This window comes from Mastacembelus armatus, chromosome 21 (assembly GCF_900324485.2).
Source record: "Mastacembelus armatus chromosome 21, fMasArm1.2, whole genome shotgun sequence".
Classification (NCBI taxonomy): Eukaryota; Metazoa; Chordata; class Actinopteri; order Synbranchiformes; family Mastacembelidae; genus Mastacembelus; species Mastacembelus armatus.
This window is the reverse complement of record NC_046653.1, coordinates 12387999-12415863: the sequence shown is the minus strand read 5'-3', so window position 1 is coordinate 12415863 and position 27865 is coordinate 12387999. Positions and strand designations below refer to the sequence as shown.

The window sequence follows — 27865 nt, the reverse complement described above, 5'->3', positions numbered from 1 at the left end:
AGTCCAGCTGACTAGATCGCCGTAGGAAGAGGGGAAAAAAATGGAGAACACTTTTGAATTTTCTGCTTTTGAAAGTGCAAACAAATAGGACTAATGCTTTGACATGAATGTGTCTTCATCAGAGTCAGACCAGTTTTTTCCTCTTCATATGCTGATGTCATTACTCAGAAGCACCTGATTCATCTGCTTGTTTGCAGGAAGATGTGCAGAAAATATCCTTTTTGATTAGATCACCACTCAACAACAAGAAGTGTTTTTACTGTTAAACGTCTTGATGCTACAGATATATTTTTACAGTATATAACCAACACTCTTATCAACCTAAACTGTAGGTATATTTTATAATGACAGTAGCTGAAGTAAATAAACATAGAGAGGATTAAAATCATTCAAATCAAAATGCAAAGAAAAAAAAACATCTTAACACAAACAGATACTAAAGGTTGTCTCATATAACCACATTTCAGCAGTGAGGCCACGTGCAGTAGGAAACAGGAATGATACCAACTGATCTGTGACAAAATTACACAAAAATCTTTCACGTTTGCACCTCAAAGATGTCCAGTGATCAACCCTCTCAGTGACACGTCATACATGTAGCAGTAATGGAATAATTACGTATGATATTCAACTATAAGAAATTCATTCTGTAACTGGCACAACAATGGAAATTCATGATTTAATATCTACACTTTCATAACATTGACATAGTGATTATACTGTAAGTATTTATGAATACCTATCAATGCACATCAATGCTTTGACATTTACACCATCACAGTGATATAGTGATTATATTGGCCTTCACCAATGGGTCAAATAAAACACAGGTTTCAAAATGTTCTTAAGTCATTATAGTTATGTTTGTCCTGATAAAAGATAAAGGAATGTTGTTCAGAGTAACATTTCAACATAAGCATATATTATAGCAAACACTGTTTTTAAACATAAAAATATGCAAACACAACCGGTCTTGAGTCCCTATTTCACATATGCCTCAATTATATTGAGCAGCTCAGATGCTTTGTTCAGCGCCTGCTTTTCATTCTCTGAGTTGAACTGTCCATTTGGAATATGAGGGAATGGATGGCAGTTGGGATATTGAGTTTTTTTGGCGTCCACTCCGAGCATCTTAAGTTTTTCTACAATTTGGGGCAGAACTCTCAGTTGTGGGCTGTAGCAGGAAACTTTTGCAGCAATGGTTGAAATGGAGCAGCTGCTGGGATGTTCTCCATGTTGCTTATACGCTGCAGCAATGAGAGACTTTTCCACTGCTTGATGGACTTTGAAGAGACACCATTCTGTGCTCCCCCCACCAGTGTCTTTGTTGGCTGCTTTGAGATCACAGCGAGCCTGTCTGCACCAGCGCCGGGCTTCCTCTGTGTCTGGCTTAGGGACATTTTCATTATGGGTCCAAAAGTTGTAGGAATGGAAGCGTCTAGAGAATCTCTCTCGATTGCTTCTGTGGTGGTGGGCCTCCTCATTCCATTGTGAGTAGAAGTTTCTGAAATGTGAGTTTCTCGTCGGAGAGGACAAGCCTGATGCTTTGCCTTTGCTCAGCTCTTCTATTCTTCTCTGCAAATATTTGAATGCCTCATTGGCGAGAAGTGGACAGTCAAGATTTTTGTCAGGGTGCCATCTAAGGTAGAGTCGCTTGATGGCTTTCTGTCTCTCTTCGCCAGGAAGACTCCAGATCTCCGCCAAACATTTGTCAATTTCTCTTTTAGCTTCAGCAACTGAGATTGGTGAGGATCTTGTAGATGAGGAACTTGATGATCTTCCTGATGTTTGGGAAGAATGTGGCGTAGCTCCTGCTAGTGGCACCAGGTCCTTGCATGAAACTTCAGCAGATGTGCAAGTCCTACTTTCAGTTTTTGGCTTCTTTTCTCTTTTAAACTGAAAGAGGTCAAGACAACTGACTTCAATAGGCTCATCTTGTCCAATGTCTATTTTGTATCGCCTTGAATACAGAACAGAGTTCCCAGGCAGTTCTTCAACAATAACTGCATACATATACCTGTTGTCAGTACAGTAGCCAACATATTCCCCCTCTTCAAAGTTATTGAGGACATCCATGTCTAAGGAATCAAGCCATTCGTCTGGAACATCTGTCCCAGGGGTTGGTGGTTCAAAATGAAAGCTTTTAGTGTCAGCACTGTCATGGATCTGATTATCCGCCAGAATTTTTTGAACTTCTTGGAAACTGTCACACATGAGAAGTAGTCCTAGGACTGGGATGTGTTTTGATGCAAATCTGTTATCTAAAAGAGCATTAATTTCCTTTGTGAGTGTAAAGACGACTCTATTTATCACCTTAGCAGACATGTCATCATTGTGCTTTAAGTAAAATGTACAACCTTGTTGCTCTTGTTTGACAAAAACATCTGTGTCAGTGGCAGTGTCGTCCAGGCACTGTTCATTCAGCCAAAGCTGTTTTTCCAGGCTTTTGCAGCAAGTGATCTTAATACTGCCAAAAGTCTTTTCACACATGGCAGCAGCATCTTCTTGTGTTATTTCTCCCTTGGACTGTGCTCTGATAAGACAAATTAGACCATGTCTAAATGCTGCTGAGGACAGATGTTTGTCATACCATCCCTTAAATTCACAGCCGTTCTCAAGCTCACAAAGCTGCATGTGTATTTCCACCACTTTCTCCTCAGTGACCTGAGACAGCATTTTAGGCTGAATCTTCGGAGGCAGCATTTGCAGCAGCTGATGATGCTCATAGATGTCACCGCGCACATGACATTCACTAAGTTTCTGAAGCAAAAGGAATTCGTTCCTACCCTGCAGTGCTGCTTCTAACCTTCCAATCTCACATGCTGTGTCGTTGTAGTAGAGTGTGCATGATGGGTGTAATTTACCATCTACGGCAGGAAGATACAAAGTCTTTACATCACCAAGGACAGGCTGGTTTTTTGGATCTTTGATTAACTGAAACAACTGCCCGACAGCACGTTTGACAGTTATCACCTGGTTTGCGTTTAGCTGGGATTTGTCACAGGAATCAGCATGAACTGCTGCCAGAACATCACAGTACTGTGTAACAGTAGGTTCACTCTTCACACCAATTTTCTCGAAGAACTCTGCAAACCTAACATCATTGGGTGAAATTGGGTACAAATATGGTCTGAAGTCTTGCTGATAGAAGAGTGTAAGAGTTACAACATCAGTCTTCACAAGTATTGTGTCTTTTTCAACCAACACAACAGGAAGACCGTCCAGTGACTGTCCATCAAATCCATTTTCTTGCAGGTAAGTGTAGCAACCCCGAAACACATTAGCACGTGTTTTAATCACCTCTTCAGATTTACAGGGTGACTGACAGATGTTGCTCATGTTGTCAGTTACACACTGCAGAGGGGGTTTATCATGAGCACCTGCATTTTTCATCATTTGCATGAGTATCTTTGACCGATATACAGGCAAATGTATTATTGGCATTGAAGACCAAATCAGTTCTTGATGCTTGGGGTTACTGTCAATCAAAGACCCTCTGATTTTAACAGCAGTTCTCTCATTGGAAAATGGTTGGTGGTAGTTGCACAGTTCTTTTCTGATTTTCACTGGAAAAATGAACTTGATGTCAGCGATGCTCTCCAGAAACTTTTCCTCTTTTTTATCACCGAATGTAGACAAAGCTATTTCGAAAAGTAATGATGATTTCCGTTTCAAATCTTCAAGGTGACCAATTCCTTTTGCATCTGATTCTATCTGGCGTGCAAAATTTATTACATCGTCTTTTGACACATCATGCTTCAGTCCAAGGTCTCTCAGCAGCTTTTTAGGTTCTTCTTTTAGTAGTCGAGTACCTTTACAGAGCTCAGTCCAAAATCTCTCAGGCACAAATCTCTCCTGAGGCACCATTTCCTTAAACAGCTCAACACTTTCATCATAGTAGTAGGAGGCCATCTCCAATCTGTTGTGGGAACTACGAATTAATTTCACAGCCTTCATTGAAGATATGATTTGGTCCTTGTACTGGAAATAACTTGGATCATGTTTCAGTAACAGTAGTAGTAGCTTGAGGCAGCAGAGAATCTGCCTCTCTGTGAGTCCTTGTACAGTGGGCAGAATGAACTTCATGAAATACTGCATATCAGTCAGGATTGGGATGTGCAGTGTTTGTGACAGACTGAGGTTCTCTGGCTTGTCTTTAAGAAAAATGCTGTTGCTCTCCTGCAGCCAGAACAGGTCTGGAAATGTCACTGAATATGTGCTTTTGAGGATAAATACCTCTTGAGGTCCATCAATCCTCACTCGTTTATGATGTATGGTTTCAAACAATGGTAAGGATTTCAGCTTTCTCTGATAGTCTTGACTGTCCTTGGCCTTGGATACTCCAGACTGCAGGAAGTTCTGAAGCTCGTTCATATCATCACTGGACAGGTGGGAAAACTCTGAGTGCTTAACGTTGCAGAGCTGGTCCAAAACAGACTTTTTATCATTCAGAGCCATAAGTTCAGGCTGTAGAAGTAAATGTACCTGTTTATCATGCAGCTCTGAGAAGAACACAGTGTCAAGCTTCATAAAACCAAGTTTAAAGAGGATGTCTGAAATGTCACTTTCAAACCTGGACTGAATCACACTTGGCATGTCTTTCATTGCTTGAAGGAAGTGCTTGTTTTCCATCCTTGGACACACAACAGGTAAAATGCAGCAGTCACTGAGGCACTGCCTCACATTACTTAAGGTCAGACTTTGCTCATGACTGCTAGATGTTGCAGGTTTAACTTGACTTGTCAAGAATTTCCAAAGTAAATTCAACCACTTGGACATTGTGGCGCTGGGGATGTAAAGTCCACTGTGTGGATCAATGTCACAGCTCTGAAGATGATGCTGAATTAATGGCTTCAGATATTGTACTGCAGAGGGAAATGTCAAATCTTTGACAAGGTTGAAAGTTTGTAGAGTTTTAATGTGTCCTTTGTTGGTCTGATAATCTGCAAATTGGTCCTCATATTTGAAGAACAGACTGTCATATCTTGATATCAGTTTGGGTGATTTTGAATTAAACACTCTCAAAAATTTATCTCTTGTGAGAAGAAGTGGCAGCCCATCGAGTACACCACTGGAACTGTCTGTCACGTTCTCTTTCAGGCACAAATCTTTGAAGCAGAAACTCAAGAGCTTTGAGCATCTTTTTTCATCTCTGATCAAAGTGTCAGCTATGGGCAGGGGTAGGTCCTCATCTGTTTTGGTTGGGTCATTGAGAGGGTTTTCTCTGAGGAACGTCTGCACAGTTGAGGGATTCACATCTTTCACTTTAACTCCAGCAGATTTGAAACTATTCCAGATTTTTTGCATTTCATAGGAAAAGGGAACCAATTTCATTCCAAGATCTTCCAAAATGGGATCAATTGTGTCACTCGGTGAATGTGTCAGGTAAAGTGCTGTAGTTGATGAAGTTCCGCTGACGTTACACCACTCAAAAGAGTACTCTGTAATTTTTCTATCTGCAACCACACGTGTTGAGCTCCTCATCACTGGAATCAACTTAAACTCTCTTTCTCTGATTGATCTGTACACTTCATGTGTCATTTCATGCCAATCCTGACCTACATCTTTGGACACAGTTGGCCAAAAGCGCAAGTAGCTGCTGAAACAGTACTCTATTTGAGAAAAAGAGACTTTCTTTTCTGCAATGCTTTGTCTGATGTGATGAAGGAGATCTGCATACAGTGGAGCAATGACATTCAGTTGCAAAGACTCATTCCACTTAGCTTTCAGACTCTGTCCATCTTCTTTCCAAAGGTTTCTCCTGGCTGAATCCACCTCAAAGTTTGCATTGACATGCACCGGCAGTCCAGTTTTCCCTGGCAAAGGGAGAGAGCAAAAGGCTTCTCCATTAAAATCCATATGGCTGAATAATGGACTTTTTGTGCTCACACGTGCTGCTATTGCTGCTTGTGGAAGTTTGTCCGATAGTGTTATTTCTCCTCCATTCGTGTTTTTGAATGAGCCGAACTGTTCTGCAATGATCCACGTACTTTGTCTTTTGTCTGAGGTTGAAATTGTGGTTCCGTAAATTGTCTTCTGCGGTGTTATTGGTTTTTTACATTGTAGGGCGTTTTCTTGACATTCCACAAAAGCAACTTTTTTTTCTCTGGACATCTGTGATAGACTTTTTTCAACCATGAAAACTGTTTCGAGTTTCCCGGAGTGTTGGTTGATTTCATGGATTTGTATTTTGCAGATGTTTTTCAGAAACAGAATGAGACCTTCAGGATCTTCAGCCAGGACAGAGCATAGTTCTGTCATGTCACGTTCAGTGACTCCCTGTTGTGATATTTTAGAGCTGTTTGCCATTGTACCCATCCGTAGAGGTAATCTGAACATGGTGCCGTCTTTGAGAGAAAACTTGTCTGGAAGAAAGGAGTTGTACACATCTAGGTACATTTTCTTGAAATTGTCACCCAGTTTGTAGCCAATGCCTGCTGGTGGTTTGTCTGAATAACTTTCAATGTATTTTTGATTGGGATCAGAAATGCAAAGAAATTTATCTCCAGTGAGGATCGAGGGGCAGTCAGTCAGATGGTAAACAGAGTTGAATCCAACTCCGTATTTCCCCGTCTTCCCTGGAGAGTTGCGCTTTCCTCCTTCTCCCAGCTGCTGAATGCCAGCCAGGTCAGCATCAGAAAACACTTTGTTGTTGAACACACACAGTGCTGGACCCTGCAGCTCATTCCATTTCTCCCCAAATATTTTATGTTCGCCATGCTGACGTTTGTCCCAAACAAAGTGAATTTCTGTTGCCTCTGCATCATCAGCATTTTGGATAAGCTCTTTAAGGATATCCTTCTTTGCTGGATAGGCTGAAATGATGTTTTGGATTCGAACAGTCAGTTGCTCCTGCTGCTCAAACTGAAAAGCAAATGGTGAAATGTTCTCAACTGTGTGGTTTTCCAGAGTATGGTGCTTGGTTGTTTTGATTCTAAAGTGAAGAGCCATAATACGTGGGATATTCGCATGGCATAATGTGATACCTGGATCCACTGGCATCCATGGGCTGTCATTGTAAAACAGCAAACTTGCAGGTTGTAAAACACGATCCTTGTCTGGAACCAGACAGTCATCTGGTGCTTTCACGTTGGGCTGGAATATCCCTGTGTTTAAAATTGTAAGGCACATTGATAGATCGCTCTTTGACAGTGGCTTGTTTCTATATTTAGAGTGCAGCTCCTGAAGCACAGTTAGAAACTGATGGAGTGTAAACTTCTTCTCAAGACCTATACATTCCCAGAGCTTCCTGAAACGAGTGAAGGCAGATGGAAGGACATGGAGATAGGGTTTCGCCTCAAATTCCTCATTTTCCGCTACATGGTTCACATTTACAAATGTATTGCCAACAAGGATGAATGGGAATGAATTTGCTTTCTGCGAAACCAAAGTGGAACTTCCACAATCATTAAGCCACTGATCCAGGAAGCTATAGCATTTAAATGCTATATTGTAAAGCATGGATCTGTCAGTGTTCTGAGATTGCTTGCTTGCTTCTTGCAGCTGCTGAAGCACCGTCTCTGGCCTGGGAATGTCATGAACTCCCAAAATCTTTAGAATTGGATCAGTGTTGTGTATTTTTAGATTTGTATGATCCAGCACAGGGTGTGTCATGTTAACAAGTAGGGAGCACTTGTCAGTAAAAACATCAGTAGGCCTCCTAAGTGTTACACATCTTTCCATTTGTGTGTCACCAGGTGAAAATGCAGGGAGAAACTCAGTCTTCCTCAGTGTGTCCCAGTGGGAAGAGTCTTTGTCATGCATGTGATGCTCCATTAGTTCAAGAAGGCATTTCAGCTGCACATATGCTTTCTTTTTGTCAGTGCTCCAGGTTCTGGTTATTGTGCTTGCTTTCTCTGTGATGTCTTCCAGTGGGAGATGATCATTTGCCATTCCAAGTTCCAACAAGCGCTGAATTCTTTCTGGGGAGCAAAAGTCATTTTTGGTACCACCAAGCAGGCGTCCCTTTTCATGTTCAAAGAGACATGCCACTTTCCCTGATGTATTCACAAGTTTCTTGATATACTGGAGCTGTCCACTTCTTGTGGGGATGCATGGATAGCGGACAAGTAGACTGTCAATTTCTTTTGTGTGAAGGTCAATCGCATGCAGCACAAGAGCATCTCGACTCACAGGGTCCAGGGAGCCAAGGTTGTTAAACACTGCTTCTTGGTAAAACCTCTCCCAGTTCCATGTTCTGCTCTGTAGAACAGTTTCAAGGCCTGACTGTTTGAAGCTTTTTCTTAACCACACTGGAAGAGGAACAACATAGTTGGGTGCTTTTGCATATTTCTTGCACACCTGCATTGCAAGTTTATTGATGTTTTTATCTTCCTCAATGTTTTCATGTAGGAATATGGCACTGTTCATCGAGCACCAGTGTTCTCCATCGCTAAACAGCTGCGGGCCAGTGGAGTGCTGGGCAATGGCGTGGTAAAATGTATCCACCAAAGGCTTGAATGTTTCACTTGCTTTCTCTCTATCAGGCCAAAATGTGTGATAACAGTAGGTTTCCAGTTGCTTGTTTTCTGACATTTTCTTTAGTGCCAGGAGAGCAGTAACATATGCTGTCACTACAGGATCCTGAAGAAGAGCTTTGTTCCAGTCATGTTTCACTCCACTCTCCCACAGGGATTTTCGGTTGCTCGTCACTGCAAATGTCCCATTTACGTTGACTGGAAGTCCTGTTTGAATGGAAAGAGGAAGGAAGCAAAATGCCTGTCCAACAAGATCTGTTTTTAAAGAGGCCAGTTTCCCAGTTTTTGGATCATTTTTCAAAGGCACAGCAACCCCCCCAATGGGCAAACAGAACTTGTGTTGCTTGTTTTTTTGAAAGGCCATGCTCAAGGACTGATGTGTCCCAAAGCAGTTGTACAGGAGCCAGGACTGGTCTTCTCTTACACCAGACTGCTGGCTAGTTATTTGGACAATGTTGACTGTGTAGGAGTCAATTACCGCTTTGCATTTTCCATCAAGGTTCATCAGTGATTTCTCAGCTTGTTGCTGATAAGATAGGTAGGTTTCATCGGGAATTCTCATTGTACTCACAGTGGATTTGGAGAGAGTGAGGATGGTTTTTATTTCATCATCTCTTGGTGGAGTTGATGCATCATTTGAGAGGCTCTGTAGAGATAATGTATTGATGTTTTTCAGAAAAAGCAGGTGAGTTTGTGAATTCTTAGTGAGGTGCTCTTGAACAGTGGTGATGTTGTGTTTGTGAAACACCTTTGTGCTTATTTCAGACTTGAGGGCCTCTTGTTCAGTTCGGAAAGGTAGTTTGATTAGAGTGCCAGGATAGGGTGCAGGAGGACTCTGTCTGGTGAAGTTACAGTCAAAAATGCTTTCATATGGTCCAAACTGCCCAGGAAACCAATGAAAAAGTCGCTGCTGAGAGAGATCAAGCTTGATTCCAGGATTTGTTTTGTGTTTAATGTGCTTCTTAAGGTGAGTTGCATTTGGATCAAGTATGAGAAGTCTGCTCCCACTAAGGATGGAGGGGACATCTGTCACATGATATACAGTGTTGAATCCAAGTCCAAACTTTCCAATTTTTTCTACCTTGTTTTCCTTTGAGGCAGCGCCAACTCTGACAATATTTTCCCAATCCTCAGGTGAGAACTGCTCATTATTATAAGCCCAAAGGCAAGGTCCCTGACAAAGGGCCATTTCGGGGTCAATGAGACTTTCGGGGGGGTCTCTGTGTACTCTGAAATCCACCAAGAATTTACAGTCATCTGCTCCAGCATCCTCTGCATTTTGAATGAGCTCTTTGAAGATGTCACTTTCTTCATCATACTCTTTAAGAATATTTTTAATCCTTGTTGTTATTGGTTCAGATTGTCCACACTGTTCTATTCCCACTAACTCTGGATCAAGGATGTGAGTACTGAGAAACTGAATGTCCAACCATTCAGCCACTGCTTTTGGAATTTCCTCATGTACGACATGAATTTTCTCCTGGCTGTATTTAAGTTCTTTCAAGCCATTTTTGCTTACGTCACAGAAGACTGCTGTTGACCGTGGTTTCAGGGTATATTGTTTGCCCTGTATGAGGACTGGCACCGGGATGTCATCCTCAATGGTCTTTCCCTCTCTCCACATCCAGTTGAGAATTTCAATTGACACTTTAACCTCAGAGGAACTTGCAAATGGCTGCTGCCTTCCTTCAATGATTTGCTTGATAGAATGAAGAATCCCAACAACTTCTTTATCTGAAAGCAGTGACCTCAAGCCAAACTGCTGGAGTAACTTCTTGTAGGGCAAAAATTCATTTGGCACCTTCCCAATGTAAGAGCTCAGATCTAGATTACATGGATAGTCTAGAACCAGATCCTGTGGTGATACAAAGCGGTTGTGGCTCCATAGCCAGGCCGTGTCCGTCTTCATCACTGTTGTGAATTCAGAGATATTGTCTTGCATGTGTTTGTAAATACTATGCAACCTCCTTTTGAAATCTGCATCTGTGTCAGGATCAGCCATTTCCTGTGCTCTTGATGCCAACACTGACAAATTCTCTCTCACTTTTTCAGGTGGGGGTAGGTTCTTGAGACCAAGTGTCCTACTAACTCTGTCACTGAGCTTTCCTGCCAGTGGCATTACATGCCCAACAATGTCCTCGTACATAGAATGTCGTATTTCATGTGGGCAGAAGAAACTGCATTTCTGAGACCTGTCATTGGATTGTTTTTTGTCTTTAGCAGGTTTTTCACCTGGCACCCACTTTAGCATTTTGAGGTGCTGAAGCTGCTTGTGGGAAAACTTTGACAGTAGATCATTAGCATCCAACATTTTCAAGAGCACCTGAGCTCTTTTCAGAGCCTCAGACTGTGATTTAGAGTCAACATGCAGTTTGTCAATCAGTGTGGCAGCAACCAGCAAATGTTCAGGTGAGACATCTACTTCTCTATTTATCAATCCAAGATCTGTTAGGCTTTCAAGCATCTGTGACGTGTGAGTGTATACACGTGGGGGGAAGAAATCTGACTCAAAAATGGTTGTGAAAGTTTGAATTCTTGGATCAAAAAAGCTTGAGGTCTTTTTCAGCTCTCCATTTACTTCAATGAAGCTCAAGTCCTTACATCTGTATTTCAGTGTCTGATTTTGAGAGAAGAGGATATTACCATTCTGTAAAACCCATGTCATGATTTTCTCAGTGTCTTCTTTGCTGCATGCCTTCTTCTCGATAGAATCAATGAGGAAACTGGCTGCTTCCACTGTGTCCAAGATTTTCACTTTAAGCAACTGCAAGAGTCTGCGATCAGCCTCAGTAGCACACTGCACAACCGAATCAGGCATAGGGAGCTCTTTTGGCAGAGTTAGACCAGAAATTAGAAGCACAGCTTGTTTTGACTGAGCTGCAACACAAAGTCCTTTCATGGTTTGAAACAGTGGTAACTTTGACAGTAAATCTTTCTCACTCGCAGAGACAGAATCCAGACGAGAGAGATAGTCTTTCAGTTCTTCTCTCGCTCTGTCAGAGACAGTCTTAAGTTTTTTGATGAGATGCTGAGAATCTAAATTCAACAGTAGTTTCAAGACACTCCTTGGAGATGGGCAAAGCACATAAGAGTCTAGATCCTCATGCTTGAGCCACTCATTTTCCTTCACCACTGTGCCACCAACTTTGTTCACCAGCTGACTTATTTGATCTGGTAAGCTAATCTGCTTGTTTTTCTGGAAAATGAGAGTTGTGTTTTGTTGAAGTCGTGCTAGTGATGCTGACTGACCGACACACAGGGGACTGATTGGAATTAATGGTAAATCAGTGAAACGACTTAACTGTTTGAAATGAGTGTTGAGAAATTTCCAGAACTCTTGGAGCCAGCCTAGCGGTGGATGTTGACTGCTATTGATGTGCCAGGTAACAGGCCCTGCACTTGTCTGCTTCCAGTCCTGTGGCAAATACCTCCTTATATATGCAGCCACTTGATCTGCATTGATGTTGATGACCTTGAAAAAATCTGAATAGTAGATTTTTGAAACAAAAAAAACAAAAAAAAAACAAAAAAACATAGGTATAAATATATGTACATATAGTGTAAATATACGCAGCTCACAGATGGATATAACAGATTATATTCTGTTAAATGACTATCTTACTTTTTCTGGCCAGCTCTATCAGGTGGGTTCTGCAGGCTGGACTGAGATCATCTGCGATGAAGATGTGTTTGCAGCATGGCAACAAAGCTCTGCATAAAGGATACATTTGATCATTGTTCACGTAACAAGGATAAAGCAAGGACATCTGCATACATTTTTAGTGTATTACAATAAGCTGACTATAATAGCAATGGTAATGGTAATGGCAATTGTTAAAAAAATATACTGAAGCAGTATGGTTGAACTAATCAACACTAATGATTTTGTCAAATTAGTGTACATCAATAATTAGCATAGATCTGAGCCATCTCTGTGGTCTTTATTAGGGTCTGGGACAAATTATATGGTTCTGAGTTATATAGGCTCAAAAGTCACGCCCTAAAGCTTTTCACTTGTAAAAGTAAGTAAAAGACTGCATTCACAATTTTACTTAGGTGCAAAAGTATTAAGTCTCCAGCAGTAAATAGGAATAAGTGGGTTTAGATAATGGATGGATGGATGGATGGATGGATGGATGCAAAAGTATTAGCAGCCAAATATAGTTGAAGTACTAAAAGTAAAAGTACTCCAAAGTACTCATCTGACATGAATGTATTTTATATTATTGGATCATATAATTCTAACTAACATACATGCTTATAATTTAAGTTACTTTACATCCTGCTAGGTAGCATCTGAATTTCCTACTTAGGATTAATAAAGTAAATATCTGGTTCCAGAAAGTAACTAGTAACTAAAGTTATAAAATAAAGTACCTATAGAAAGCAAAAAAATGTAAAAACCCTACCTTGGAAATTCATTGCTGTCAATTAAAGCAGTGTCCTCCTCTCTGTCTGTGAAAGATCTGAAAGTGCCATCACTGAGTGGAAGCAGCTGAAGGCCCTTGAGTTCATTATATTTTCCATCACTTAAAATGTACTCCAAAAGACAGAGTTTGTCGTCTTTAGAGACGCTGTGCACGCCAATCCTGTGAAGTATGTCTCTGAGGAAAGCTGGAGTCACTTTTTTTAGGGTGTTGTTCTGTGGGTAGACCGCATTTATAGCTCGTGCAGCACTGTCTGGTAATGTGACGAGATTTTCTCCACAGCACACCAAAGTCCTTTTGATGGCTGTCAGTATGTCGTGGCTTGTTGGACCATTACAAGGGAACACAGCTTCTGATAGGGTGACGAACTTTCTTTCATCTTTGGCAAGAGAAAGAATAGCCACATTCTGTCTGAACAGGAGCTGAAGAACATCCAGAGCAACAGCAGACCATTTCTTCTTGAACTGTACCTGAGCAATATCTGGCCACAGATCATAGATAGTGGTGACAGGCAGAATAGACTGCTGGGCAAGTTTGATGGCGTCTTGAATGATCTTGAGGTATGCCTGAGGAAGCACCTCCTTCATCAGCAGTTCATTCCACATAGCATGTTCATCATGTTTCTGGTCTTCCTCCTGCCACTTGATGTGTCTTCTGTTGTCTGTGAGGCCAAAGCATGCATTCACATAAACTGGGAGTCCAGTGTTGTTGGATTCATTGTTTGGGAGGGGGAGAAAGCAGCTCAGTCTACTCTCACTACAGTCTCTCTTCTCTCCACAAGGGAATGCCAAGTCAACCTGAGGGAAAAAGCTCAGCTTTTTTGCGAGTGAATCAAGGTTTTCTGCCACGCCTTCTTTCATGGTACATGTTGTCACAAGCCACTTTTTTTCTTTGTGGTTTTCTGAGTTGAGGGTTATCGATTTGAATCTGGTCAAACCCTCAGTGACTGAAGTCTTGTCTGACCTCAAAACAGGGACATTTGTGGGGACAGAAGACTTCACTTGAAGTTTGGTGTTAACAGCTCCACATTTGTTGATGTGTATTAGTGACACAGATATCACATTTTTGAGGAACAGGAGGCTTAGGTCTGCATCTGCAATGAAACTATCAAATAGCTCAACCACTTTGCCAGCATCATATAGATTATCTGAAATATCTGATTTCTTGTTGCGCAAGGGGAATCTGAAAATTGTCCCGTCAAAGTGCTGATCCTCCAGGACAACTTTTGACCATTTTTGTCCGCAAACTAGCGAAACGATGTCTCGGAAGGGTTGGAACTGATCATGCATGGTTGTCAAAGCTTTTTGGTGTTCTGCATCATCCAGAGACCACAGATATCCTCCCAATCTTTCTCCAAATATTTTTTCTTGGGGGTCCATCATACCAAGGTGACCTGAACTGAATATACTTGGCAGATCTGCGCAGAAAGTGAAACAGACAAGAGTGTCTAATTTACTGTGTGTGTTCTTTAAAAAAAACCTAATCTCAGAATCTTAAGTACACCTGTATGTAGTTTTACCTGTTGTGTGGTAAACAGAGTTGAAGCCGATTCCAAACCTCCCGACTTTGTTTGGGTCGTTGCGCTTGACACTCCTCCCCGCCATCTGAATTCCTTCCCAGTCCTCATCAGTGAATGCAGCATTGTTGTAGGCGTAGAGAGCAGGACCTTGCAAAACAAAATAAAATTAGCTGATATAAAACTTCCTGTTCCATTAGCTTAATGTACCTGCGTGGTTTTTTTTTCATCAATTCTCTCCAGTCAAAGTCTTAAGAGGCTGAGGAAACATATAACCACCGGACATACGGCTGCCAGAAGGTCTGAATGACTAATAATGTTGAGACCTTTGTTTCTGATGTGGTTATGGTTATGTCATCTAAAACTAATATGTAGTTAGCAACATACAGTACATGGCAGAGGCAGCCTTATGTCTGCTGAAAAGCAGCAGCGTAGCAGATTAATTTCTTATTGTGGGATGAGACTCAAGTTTGTATTGAGTCATAATCAAGTTATTGTTTTTGTCAAGATTGAAAAATGTGATTTTTGTGACATGACAAATATTACATAGGTCCAATTTGGCCAACTAAACTGGACTACAAAATAAACCATATATGAAAAGAGGCAGAATATACAAACACCAAAATACAGTGACCACAGCTGATACTAGAGCACTGGGCCTTTTGGCCTGGATCCTAACAAGCTGTGTCAGACTACTTCCTATTTCCTCTACCTATCATTGCGTACATCAGTTTTTGTAACCACACAGTGTATTACTACTCTCTGAACACCCTGCATACCTTGGTATTTTCCCAGTCCATCAGTCCAAAGGCTTTCTGTCCCATAGTTTCTCTCATCATGGATGAAAACCACTTTTGAGGCTTGAGCATCATCTGCATTTTGAATCAGCTCCTGTTAACAGATAAAATCAATTACCAGTGTTAAACAGTCCAAAGTTAACATCCAAGGAATTCCACATTTCTATGCACTGATGTCAACAATGAATTGTTGTGAAATGTTTCTATATTAACTGTTCAGCCAGTGTGAGGATACACTCTCCATTGTTGTATCCTCACGGTAGGAAAAACACTAATCTAATCTAATAATCTGGTTCCTGAGGAGTATTCTAGAAAGTTAAAACAGACTTTAACTCTGTGTTGACAGAAATTAGTATCTGTTCAAGAAACAGAGACAGTGAACCAAGCCTATTCGGTAGCAGGCTTTCTTCAACAAACCCCAAGTCTCTCTCCATCTGTTCCTGCCAGGTCCGAAGATGCTGTCTAGCATCTAGTTTTAGTCACGCAAGACCTGCCCTTTACTAAAGTTATCACCTACTTAGACTTAATCTAGATGCTTTTTCAAAAGCAACTTATCAAAATGATCAGACTGTTACTGTTGGATTATTGGTTACAATAAACTTGTGCCTTTTCTGTTTGAGAACATCTTCTGTTTCCAGCAGCCCTTTCAGTTCACAGCTGAATAAATATATTTTTAAAATTTTTCTAACAAACATTAAGATTCCATCACTTTATTACCCACTAAGCAAAATTCATGTTTGGTAAGTAATGAATGACTGCACCACAGCGAACAAAATGTATTAGTGTTATATTATATTTATTTATTTATATTTATTTATTATAGTGTTATATATATTTACTCGTTTCCCCACTTCAAATCAGGTTGTGTCACTTCTACTGCATTTTTCCAGTAAAAATGTGCATTGTCACACATTAATATTTCTAAATTCACTGGAAGAACACCACATTAAATCCTTCATGCCAGCTGCTATCACACTGTACAATCACCTCCTCTGTCCGTTTTTTTTTTTTCTATCAGAACAGACTGCTCATCTGGACTTTTACCAATTATGCATCACAGCTGTTACATATCACATTTGTCTGACTTGTCAAATACAGTCTGATTCTGTATATACTTTACAACTTTACAAATAATTATATAAGATATATACAGTATTTTCAATGTACATTTATTTAATCCTGTTACATCCTTGCACAACTGTGCACCAGTACACCATCACCCAACTTACAGTAATACTATACAATACCAGTACAACGTTATTATAGTATGTTGCTTACATTGTACAGCTTATATCAACAGCACATAGCTCCGGGTCGATCTTTAGTCGCTTCTATTTTTCGTGTTATTCTATTTAAATTTGTCTGCTTTATGTAGCTTTTGTTTCTTATTTTGATATACAAGATCTATCTAACTACCCATCCATCAAATGCAAATCAATTAATTCACCTTTTAGGATTCAATATAAATTTAACATGTTGAACAGTCACAGGAAACATCCAAAATCCAGGTGTGTATAAGCAAAATCTAAATACCATTGCTATTAGTGGGTTATGTATTATTTGGAAAATATGAAATATTATATAAAATCATTCCTACATAATGAAAATTATACCAACCTTCAGAATTTGCCCACCATCTGGATATCGACGTAGAATCTCTTGCAGGTAGTCAATGAATGGTGGTGCTGTTGCCCCGAAGGACGTTCTAAATAAAGCAATAAAACAGATAAAGAGTAAGAAACTGGTTAAAATTCAGGTCAGCATAGGGCCATCCCTATGAGTTACATTCTATACTTCTCTTATACATGTAGCAATAATTTTCAAGGAAATTTGAAGTTGAATAAATGAAATGACCTTTGTTATTTCTCTTCTAAGTCATACTAATGTCTTTAATTTTTAAATAATGTTTGAACGGTGTGACTCCAGTTTCTGTCTGGGGAATGCTATGCCAAGCTCTTTTGTTTATTCTCAGCAAGAATGCACAGGTACATTTGTAAACTGGAGGATTTTAACAACTCAAAAGAGTTGCGACTTCCCACTGTGACATGCATTAGGCTATATCTAGTCTGCCTCTTCATCGTAATGAATCAGCACAGTTAAGTAAAAAGAGAGAAGTGATACTTGCCGGGTTTTTTTCATGGTCTTTTGACTCATCATTCATGACTTGAGTGCTGTAACAGAGCCAGGAAATTGTTGTAAAAGCATTGCAGAAATCAACTTCCATTTTCACCTAGAAAACTTACTCAAACTTACATCAAATCAGTTTTACTGACAGAAACTGTGATGTAACACATTTCTCAATTGTTAAAACATGTTGCATAACCTTAATGTTTTTCATTTAGAGCCCAGGTGCTCTAACACAAAGCGACAAACCCATAACTTCATTCTTAACTCACTATTTTGGGTACTATGGCGTGGCATTAATGCAGGTATGTTATGTAACTTGAACACAAGTAGGTAAATTCCTCTTTACAGGCAAAGCAAGAACACAGGTAACATCTACAGAGACATCTTTCTACAGGCAGACTGAACATGAACACTCATGAAAAGCATGAAATGGACTCTAACCATCAGATACCATCTCAGATGGGGGTGCAGTGGGGAAAGACAATGTGACTTGGTATCTTCCAGCTTCTGACTGACTGAATACACTTGATCCGGGTATTTAGCAGTGGGTATAAGGCAGGACAACAAACAAAGAGACCAGGAACTGCCCACCCCAGTCACAGCAGGCAATGAGGTCATGAGTACAGTAAAGCTGGAAACAGGGGTCAGACAGAGAAGGCAAAAGACACCAAAAGAAAAGTCTCTAACAGGAGGTTGAGACTTAAACAAAACACCCTATAAAATAATTAATACCATTGAATCAAGTTTGAAAAGTTTATAAAGCATATAAACATACTTAACCAACCTACAGTTTAGTGTGTTTTTTTTGCTGTCGTTTTATCTGAAATTTAATTATTTGTAACTTAAAGTTTGAAAAAAAAAAATGAGCAAAAGCTCCAACCCTGCGTTAGAGCCGGTATATGACAAAATCAGAAAAAACAGTAACTGATCATCTTGCTGAGTCACCTCGCACTGTAGAAGAAACTGACAGCTGCTGCTCACACGGACCCGTGAACCCGTTTTCCAAAATGTCCACATTTTATGAGCCCGTTGGTAATAAAAGTTATTTTTCAACACAATCCAACACAAGCATTAGGAATCTGTAACTTAGATGTCCTGTGCCCTCTCCTTAGTTCATGCTCAGCCTGCGCCTTGACCTCAATGTACTCACAGATGCTGATAAAGATGCAGTATTAAAATCACAGTACCTCGGACATGTTAATCGCAGGACCGCCTCAGTTGTGTTTAATGAAGCTACTGATGTGCCACCGGCCCTGCTGTATATAAAGGCCGGTGATGTCCAACCCCAACAACACACGTCGTTTCCAGTCATTTTTATTTTCGTTTTCCAACAAACACAACAGCCGCTTTGGCTGAATCGAAACTTTAGACAGCAACAACACATGGCCGATCCGAGATCGTTTCCTCCGATTGCGACGCGGAAATGAAACCAATGTGAGCAAAGCTTTGTTGACATGTTATTCACGTTCAACCTGGTTTGAAACACAAAACCGTATTTTCCTCATTAGTTTTGTGCCTGCCCGCCTCCACATTATCACCCTCTATGGGACAGTTGTTCCGCCGCTCGCTAGATGCTGCTGTGGCCCAGGGTTTTTATCAGAAAACCGGGCGGCTTCTTGCAGAAAAACAGGACAGGACATTGACTGCGATTCACCAGCCCCCTCTCCTCCCCCCGGTCCCGCTGTTATTGTGGCTCCTCTTGCAAAGATGAACTGCGCTTGCAAGAAAACCGCTTTCAACACATGCGCATTTTCTTAGGAAGAATGGCCGCGGTATGTAAATGTCTTGTTTTTATGCGCCATCGCTCGCATCAACGAACAACCGCTTCATTGTTTAGGGAAACTGAGGCCTACGATACACATGATCGATTGCGCAGTAATGTAGTGTGCATCTGATGTACATTTGCATGTCCATTGTGTTCCGTCTGTTCTGCCAGTTCACCCACTTCTGCACTGTAGACAGTAGGAGAAGTGACAGCAATGAGATGTTTATGGCAATGATCAAGCTGGTAGGCTAATGAGCATTAGACCTGCTTTGTATAGTGCATGTCTGCCTCCAGCTACACCATTTTACCAATCCATCTGTGTTTATCATTTCCAGGTGTCTCTATGATGTGTGAAATACTGAAAACCCATGCTGTCCCACTATGGTTGTAGATAACACCATGTTGGATGAAACCAGCGATAAAGACTCACAGACTGGGCACTGCTCAGACTGTGGATGCATTTTCAACCTAGCACAGCCTGACCCTGATTCAACCAACACATCAGCTTCTCCTAAACAGCAGAATTTCAAAGCAGACAGTGCATCCAAATGTCCGTCCTGCCAGGCAGGCGGCAGCCTCCCCAATGGTCGACGGCCACACCGGCGCATTCGCCTGGACCCTCACAGCTGCAGCCTCTGCACCAAAACATTCATCTCCTCTGCCCACCTGACCCTTCACCTCGCCTCTCACAACAAAGAGAGGAAGTTCAGATGTAGCACCTGTGGCAAGTACTTCCATCAGTCCTCCCACCTGATGGCACACAAGATAATCCACAGCGGTGACAGGCCATTTAAATGTCCGGAGTGCGGTAAAACCTTCGGCCGCGCCTCACATCTGAAGACCCACCGTCGGCTCCATACAGGCGAGAAGCCCTTCAAGTGCACCTGCTGTGAAAAGTCATTCACCCAAAAGGCTGGGCTCCTGGCACATGTTCGTCTACACACAGGGGAAAGGCCATACAAGTGTGAGCAGTGTGGTGAGGCTTTTCGCTCCTTGGCACTCCTGCTCTCTCACAAAGCTGAAAAATCCTCTGCCCAGGCCATACCAGTGTCTTCGCCAGAATCAGTTCAGCACCAGAAAGCAAAATGCAGCCAAGATGATCTGAAGTGTGGCGTCTGCTGCCGCACCTTTGTACGCTCATCATACATCAGGCTGCACATACACCTCAAAAAAGGACAGCGGCCTTATCACTGTAAAGTGTGCAACAAGACCTTTGTCAAGCTGGACACATTTGTGAACCACTGTGACAAACACTTAAGACAGAAAAAGGATAAAAGCAAAGAGGTTAAAGTCAAAGTTGTTAAAGCTCCCCAGTTTGTTCCACTCTCCAGGCCTCCTTCCCCTGAATCCTTAACTACTCAGCCTTTACCCTCAGAGGTCAACACGCGTTCCAGATCAAAAGCAAAGAGTAAAACCGAATAGTGACCAAGTGTGCATCCACTGAGACAAAAAGGGTCTTTAACTATAAGACATGTCAACAATAATAATAAAATGCAGAACAGCAGTGTCATATGTTGGGGGGGTAAAGAAAAAAAAAATCTATTACCAACAAAACAAATGATAAACGTCATGTTTCCAAATTTAAGAAAGGGACAAAAAGCTAATTTTGGGTTGAATAACTACTCAAATACTGTTGTGTGATTTATATCAACATGAGTTCACTAATTGTTGTTTTATGTAGAATAACTAATTTGATTGTAAACGGTTAAATGTATGTAAGTAGTATATGATGCAGCTGGTTTAAATGCATAAGGCTAATTTATAATAGTAACATTTTAGCAACATCTCTTGATTCTTTTGGTCTTTATTTATAGAAAATGGGAAGCATTCATGGTTGGTTGTTTTCTAAAATAAATCAGAGAATAATGGCATGTTTTAACACTCGTATAAATTATTATATTTTGTAATTATAAATTACAATGCCTATTGTAGAGCAAAACAAAAATAATACTAAAATATGAAGATACAAATATAACATGGAGGACTTAAAAATTGTTGCACCTGAGACCACAAATATTTGTTAGAAACAAGTTGTTTAAGTTGTTAACACAACCCTGCCTAAGAAGCCTATTTTCCCCCCTGTGCACAATAACTGTAAGATAAGGTTACATTAATGCTCCATAGTCCTTTCTAAGCACATACGTTCCTCCCTGCTAACCTGCTCTTGTTACATTAACCATGTCAGGGTTGTATTTCCTGGGCATGTAGTTATCACGTGTAAGCTCCTATTCATTCTAAAATGAAGTTACACTTCATTACAGATCAGCAGCAGCAGCTCCGAGCTGACACTGACCCTAAACTCAACAGACGATGTAGTGGACTCGTTTGCTCTGGATCTCCACTGCTGGACAAGGAGTCTGTCACCTCCACATGGGGAAAGTCTTTGTCGCAACCTACGGACACAGAATGAAAACAATACCAAGTGAACACTGAAGATGCCATTTACAAGTTAAGGTCATGTGTCCAAACTCGTGAAGGACAGTATCTGTAACTGTATTAACTGCATGGAAAAATGTAACCACAATGCTAGAAAAGCAACCTACCACCACATAAAAAATATAGTTAATAAATCACTCAGATATGGAGTATAAAGTGAAGATTAGATGTTTGCCTGGCAGTCGTCTGTTTCCTCTGTGCTGTTGTTAATGTTCCAGTTCAGGGTGACGGTCATGTGGCGTCTCCATGTGGGGTTTCTGCGCAGCAGAATGGTTCCACTGATCGAATCCCCTGCATACACACTGACAGGCCTGTCTAGCATGAATAGAGTCTGCTTCCAGTGTGTTGGCCTGAAGAGAAAGAAAATATTCATTGTCTCATGCTTCGCAGGTTTTGACATTTTTATACACTAAGATTTAAGAGTACAAGAAAAAATAGTTGGACAACAGTTATAAAGTATAACATATATATACTCACTAATTATGATTACTTTAAGTGTTTAGGCTGCAAAATTGTTTAGGTTGGAAAATTGCCTTAAGAACTGCTGTTTGAAAATAGTCAATTGTAGAGTCAGATTGTAGCTACACAACAGAGTGAATAAGTGCTGGACAAAGCTTCTGTGTTTTGTTTTATACTCAGAGGTTGGTCCTGTGTTTAGCTCCACTGTTGCACCTCCTGTCTCCAGGCTCTTGAAATGAACAGTGAACCAGGCCGTGAACCCATGGAAAACACCAGACTTTTCCACACAAAAATGAAACTGACCCTTTATTTCCTGGGAAACAAAACCCATGTTTCATTAGTTACAAAATCCAACTTGCATGGGACAGAGGAGTTTGGAATAAAGAAACAGACTACACTACCTCCAGGTCTGTGATTTGGAGAGTGTACATATTCAGACAGACGACATCACAGGGAGCAGCAAGACAGTCACCGGGTTCAATGAGGTGACTGAATTTGGGCTTTGAGAAAAACTCCTGTTGTGCTAAAGGCCTGCAGAGATAAAGGTTATTCAACACCAAAGAGGAATTAAGACTTCCTACACAGATAATATCTAAAATGAGTCAAATAACAAATATATTGTAGCACACTGATGAAAAAGCAATGTAATATAGCTTGAACAATTATGGGTCTCTATGAAGTATTTTAAAACACAGTGGCATGAAAAAGTAAATAAACCTTTTCAAATTACTAAAACAGTATTGGCAGCAATAACCTAAAATAAGCACTTTCAGTAGCTGCAGATTAGACCTGCACAACATTCAGATTAAAACCTAAAAACATTCTTGCATACAGAACTGCTTCACCTCAGACATATTCTTGGTATGTCTAGTGTGAAAAGCTCTCTGAGGTCACTCCAAAAGCAAAAGAGATCTCAGAAGACCTACGTTGAAGTGTTACTGATTTGCATAAATCAGGAACAGGTTAGAAAGTGATCTCTAAGAGTTTAGACAATCAGTCTGCAGTCAGACAAATCATCTACAAATAAAGACAATTTATTATAGTAGCTACTTTATATGGATGTGGGTACCCAGCCAAAATGACTCCAGGAGCACAGTGCAGAATGAGGTTAAGAAGAAGACTAAGAAGAATCATTGGAGCTGGTTAACATGTCTGTTCATGAGTTGCACATGTCAGATCTGCAACTACTGGAAGCGCTTCTTTCAGATTATTGCTTCAACTACTTATTAAATCCCATTACTCAATAACTTCTTCCACCAGTGATGTGAATATTTAATGGCTATGCTTAATAAAGAAAAGAAAGGTTGAAATTCTTTAGGCATTATGAGTTTAATCACTTAGATTAAAATCAGATCACATTGTACCAATAAATGCCAGAAAACCACTTCATTGCAAAAGGTTCAGATACCTTTTTCTTGCCACTGTTAATGAGCAGCATCTTCTGAACTTGTATGAATTTAGGCACAGCTGACTTATACTGACATCACAGTTTGTGGTGTTACAGCAAACATCCCTGCCTGAATATCATTTTATCCAAGTTAGTTTGGATTGTTTTTGACCATTGGTCCTAAAGATAACATTTAGTTCAAACAGTCAACAGATAACCATGAGTCTGACATACAGTAAAGTACTTGGGCATGAAGAGTTATTACATGCAAAGTTTGTTCTCATGAAATTATGTTTTTGTGAGTAATGTACACATACAGTGGGTACGGAAAGTATTCAGACCCCTTTAAATTTTTCACTCTTTGTGTCATTGCAGCCATTTTCCAAAATCAAAAAAGTTCATTTTATTTCTCATTAATGTACACTCAGCACCCCATCTTGACAGAAAAAAACAGAAATGTAGAAATTTTTGCAAATTTATTAAAAAAGAAAAACTGAAATATCACATGGTCATAAGTATTCAGACCCTTTGCAGTGACACTCATATTTAACTCACATGCTGTCCATTTCTTCTGATCCTCCTTGAGATGGTTCTGCTCCTTCATTGGAGTCCAGCTGTGTTTAATTAAACTGATTGGACTTGATTAGGAAAGGCACACACCTGTCTATATAAGACCTTACAGCTCACAGTGCATGTCAGAGCAAATGAGAATCATGAGGTCGAAGGAACTGCCCAAGGAGCTCAGAGACAGAATTGTGGCAAGGCACAGATCTGGCCAAGGTTACAAAAGAATTTCTGCAGCACTCAAGGTTCCTAAGAGCACAGTGGCCTCCATAATCCTCAAATGGAAAAAGTTTGGGACGACCAGAACTCTTCCTAGACCTGGCCGTCCAGCCAAACTGAGCAATCGTGGGAGAAGAGCCTTGGTGAGAGAGGTAAAGAAGAACCCAAAGATCACTGTGGCTGAGCTCCAGAGATGCAGTAGGGAGATGGGAGAAAGTTCCACAAAGTCAACTATCACTGCAGCCCTCCACCAGTCGGGGCTTTATGGTAGAGTGGCCTGACGGAAGCCTCTCCTCAGTGCAAGACACATGAAAGCCTGCATAGAGTTTGCCAAAAAACACATGAAGGACTCCCAGACTATGAGAAATAAGATTCTCTGGTCTGATGAGACCAAGATTGAACTTTTTGGCGTTAATTCTAAGCGGTATGTGTGGAGAAAACCAGGCACTGCTCATCACCTGCCCAATACAATCCCTACAGTGAAACATGGTGGTGGGAGCATCATGTTGTGGGGGTGTTTTTCAGCTGCAGGGACAGGACGACTGGTTGCAATTGAAGGAAAGATGAATGCGGCCAAGTACAGAGATATCCTGGAAGAAAACGTCTTCCAGAGTGCTCAGGACCTCAGACTGGGCCGAAGGTTCACCTTTCAACAGAACAATGACCCTAAGCACACAGCTAAAATAACAAAGGAGTGGCTTCGGAACAACTCTGTGACCGTTCTTGACTGGCCCAGCCAGAGCCCTGACCTAAACCCAATTGAGCATCTCTGGAGAGACCTGAAAATGGCTGTCCACCAACGTTCACCATCCAACCTGACAGAACTGGAGAGGATCTGCAAGGAAGAATGGCAGAGGATCCCCAAATCCAGGTGTGAAAAACTTGTTGCATCATTCCCAAGAAGACTCATGGCTGTACTAGCTCAAAAGGGTGCTTCTACTCAATACTGAGCACAGGGTCTGAATACTTATGACCATGTGATATTTCAGTTTTTCTTTTTTAATAAACTTGCAAAAATTTCTACATTTCTGTTTTTTTCTGTCAAGATGTGGTGCTGAGTGTACATTAATGAGAAATAAAATGAACTTTTTTGATTTTGGCAAATGGCTGCAATGACACAAAGAGTGAAAAATTTAAAAGGGGTCTGAATACTTTCCGTACCCACTGTAAATAACTTTTATTGTATTTCAGTTTCAATGTCATTGCCATAACTGTCTCTTCACTGACCATCACACACCCAGATGAATTTTCAATAACACACAAAAACAACATCACTACCTGCCATCGACCTGGCACCACAGTTCAGCATGTTAAACATTTGAACTGAATGTTCGGTGCCTTTAAAATTACCACTGAAAATGACATTAAGCATTTTAACCCTGTTAGTTAAAAAAATATGGCAATGTTCAGCTGACTAGGGGCCTTACTGAAGAGGGGTGAAGTCCAGCCCATACAGTCGCTCCCAGAAGGCCATTTTCTCTGTGTAATAGCTGTCGGCCTGACATGGCACTAGAGTGAGGGCTGCAGATGAAGGCCAAATCACACCGCCCTCTCTCAGCCAGCGGTCCCTGGCCGACAGGACCGACTCCACCATGAACTCAAACTAAAAGAGAAAGAAACACAAGCATAACATGATGGGATCTCATAAAACACCCAGAATACAAAAACCTACACACGACAACCTATAAAAATTAGCGGTAGTGACATATTTGTCATGATTACCAGCAGGCAGTTACCCATCCACTCTGACACCAAGACGTCCACCTGCTCAGGCAGCTCAAGCTCCTCGGCTCGACCCTGGAGGACTGTGACTATGTCCTCACAGCCGTTCTGCTTCACCAGCTGCTTGGTGTACTCCGCCATGGAGCTCGCCTCCACAGCATACACCTGAAATACCACAAGTTAACTTATAGACTGTACAGTATGCACCACTGTGGTGCATACTTGGTGTACCACCAAGTAGAAACACTCCTTGCCCAGCAGATGGGAGTAGAGCTACATGAATGTTCAACATACTTTGCACAGATTTTGCATCTATATATACACACACATACATATATATGTATGTATATATATATATATATATATAAATGTATCAGGGTCTAGGCCAGTTTTAAGTGACTATTGAATATTTGTAGGAAACAACCATATAGACACAAAACAACCATAGAAACAGAAAATTACCAAAAAGACATCTTATCCTCTTAAAGTGACACAAAATTATCACAATCAGATGTAAAACACCCAAACAGAGAAGAAAAATGACTTTAAATGAGACACAAAGCCATCAGTAAAAGGTCTCTTTCAATCCATAGCTCTTAGCTGACATTACCACTGAGGGTTGTGCCAGCTGAGCGCAGAACAGGCTGATGATGCCAGTCCCACAGCCCAGGTCCACCACCACCTTATTGTTCAGAGAAGCGCTGTTGCTGAGAATAACTTGCCGGTACGCCTCAGTGCGACTCTTGTCTGACAGCATCTCCAAGTGAAGCTTCTGCATGAGATAAAATTAAATAAAACATAAAAAGTGATACGTCTTAGCAAGGTGAACAAAAGCACTCTACAATTACAACGGGTGCTGGAAGAAATGCTGGAATGAAATAATTAAATCAGAGGCCTGGGGGAAATATATCTTAATTACAGTTAACAGTTTGGGGCTCCAAAAGCTGATATTTATTGTGATAAGGTTACCAAACCCTAAGTAAGTGTCAAGCCGCTGCATGTTAACGTTTATAGCTACCTCAGTGAAACGCATGGCTGCCTGGAGGGCTGCAAATCAATCTAAACTCGTCTGGGTGTGCTTCAAATTGTTACTGTGTGCAACACTACGATTACTTAAAGTTTCTAACCAGCATCCCATAACTGCCGAAGTATTCTTCATCCTGCCACGGGTCGTCCAGGGAGGTGTCCTCCTCTTCCTCAGCCCCGCCCTGGTGCAGGTAGCTGGCGGGGACGTAGCCTCTGACCGCCTGCAGCTCTGCCCACCACCACTCTGACGAAGGCTTGGCGTGCACAAGCACTTTGTCCGCACGGCTGAAACTAAGCTGTGAGACAAACGCGACACAGTTATAGTGCTGTAACAACCCTAACTTTCTGTGAATGTAGCTTTAGCTTTGCAGCTGTTAAGTCTGACTCGGGTCTGTGTGGGTCTCTAACCTGGTCGCTGCCACTTCCAGTGAAATCGCACAGAGCGACATACTCTTCGGGAGCTGCATCGTCCTCGTCTTCTTTCTCTGTCTGCATGTCTGGTGACGCTCGTTTGGTGGTTGGCGTCCCCGTAAAAAGTCAGTTTTTCTCACGAACTACAAGCAAAGCAGTTTAAAACCTCTGTGTGTGCTAGTGTAAAATGAGCGGTAAAAAAAATACTAATCACAACACTTCAGTGGGCGTGGTTATTGCGAACACTTCCTGCTTTGACGTCAGAATAAGTTGCAGTCCCTTGACGTGCTGTCGGAATTTCTCAAATTCTGAGTTGAGACAATTATCGACCAACAATCCTGTCTTTGCAATTTCTGTATGAATCGGCGATCTGGTTTTTGCGTGTTGTGTTGCTGGTCTGTATAGTTCATGTGTTTTACCACTTCCTGAAAGCAGGAGACACTGATATTTAGCACATATGAGACTGCAGTTACTTCTTATCTTACTGCTCCTCTTTATATCTAAGAGGGTCATTATTTAAATATCGATTATA

The 27865-nt window shown here is 41.1% G+C and overlaps 3 protein-coding genes across 9 annotated transcripts; 1 reads left to right on the top strand and 2 right to left on the bottom strand.

Moving 5' to 3' along the window:
• Positions 1–230: 230 nt before the first annotated feature.
• sacs2 (sacsin molecular chaperone 2) lies at positions 231–21424 on the bottom strand. 2 transcript variants are annotated; one of them, XM_026294743.1, is made up of 8 exons: positions 21403–21424; positions 17343–17388; positions 16835–16922; positions 15200–15311; positions 14424–14570; positions 12887–14321; positions 12100–12188; positions 231–11960 (listed from the first exon to the last, which is right to left on the bottom strand). In XM_026294743.1, the coding sequence occupies exons 2-8, from the start codon at positions 17372–17374 to the stop codon at positions 982–984; spliced, it is 12882 nt and encodes a 4293-aa protein (XP_026150528.1). In that variant the 5' UTR covers positions 17375–17388; positions 21403–21424; the 3' UTR covers positions 231–981. The 2 variants fall into 2 exon arrangements, with proteins under 2 accessions (XP_026150528.1, XP_026150527.1); XM_026294742.2 differs by lacking the exon at positions 21403–21424 and adding an exon at positions 18532–18681.
• On the top strand, positions 18687–21717 carry LOC113123028 (zinc finger protein 2-like). 5 transcript variants are annotated; one of them, XM_026294753.1, is made up of 3 exons: positions 18687–18778; positions 19445–20393; positions 21371–21717. In XM_026294753.1, the coding sequence occupies exons 2-3, from the start codon at positions 19491–19493 to the stop codon at positions 21533–21535; spliced, it is 1068 nt and encodes a 355-aa protein (XP_026150538.1). In that variant the 5' UTR covers positions 18687–18778; positions 19445–19490; the 3' UTR covers positions 21536–21717. The 5 variants fall into 5 exon arrangements, with proteins under 5 accessions (XP_026150538.1, XP_026150540.1, XP_026150536.1 ...); XM_026294755.1 differs by lacking the exon at positions 18687–18778 and adding an exon at positions 18797–19116 and having other exon boundaries at positions 19445–20073; XM_026294751.1 differs by lacking the exon at positions 18687–18778 and adding an exon at positions 18797–19116.
• On the bottom strand, positions 20898–27573 carry prmt2 (protein arginine methyltransferase 2). 2 transcript variants are annotated; one of them, XM_026294748.1, is made up of 9 exons: positions 27331–27573; positions 27024–27218; positions 26507–26668; positions 25897–26061; positions 25602–25777; positions 22406–22535; positions 22181–22317; positions 21721–21895; positions 20898–21502 (listed from the first exon to the last, which is right to left on the bottom strand). In XM_026294748.1, the coding sequence occupies exons 1-9, from the start codon at positions 27415–27417 to the stop codon at positions 21470–21472; spliced, it is 1260 nt and encodes a 419-aa protein (XP_026150533.1). In that variant the 5' UTR covers positions 27418–27573; the 3' UTR covers positions 20898–21469. The 2 variants fall into 2 exon arrangements, with proteins under 2 accessions (XP_026150533.1, XP_026150535.1); XM_026294750.1 differs by lacking the exon at positions 26507–26668.
• Positions 27574–27865: the final 292 nt, after the last annotated feature.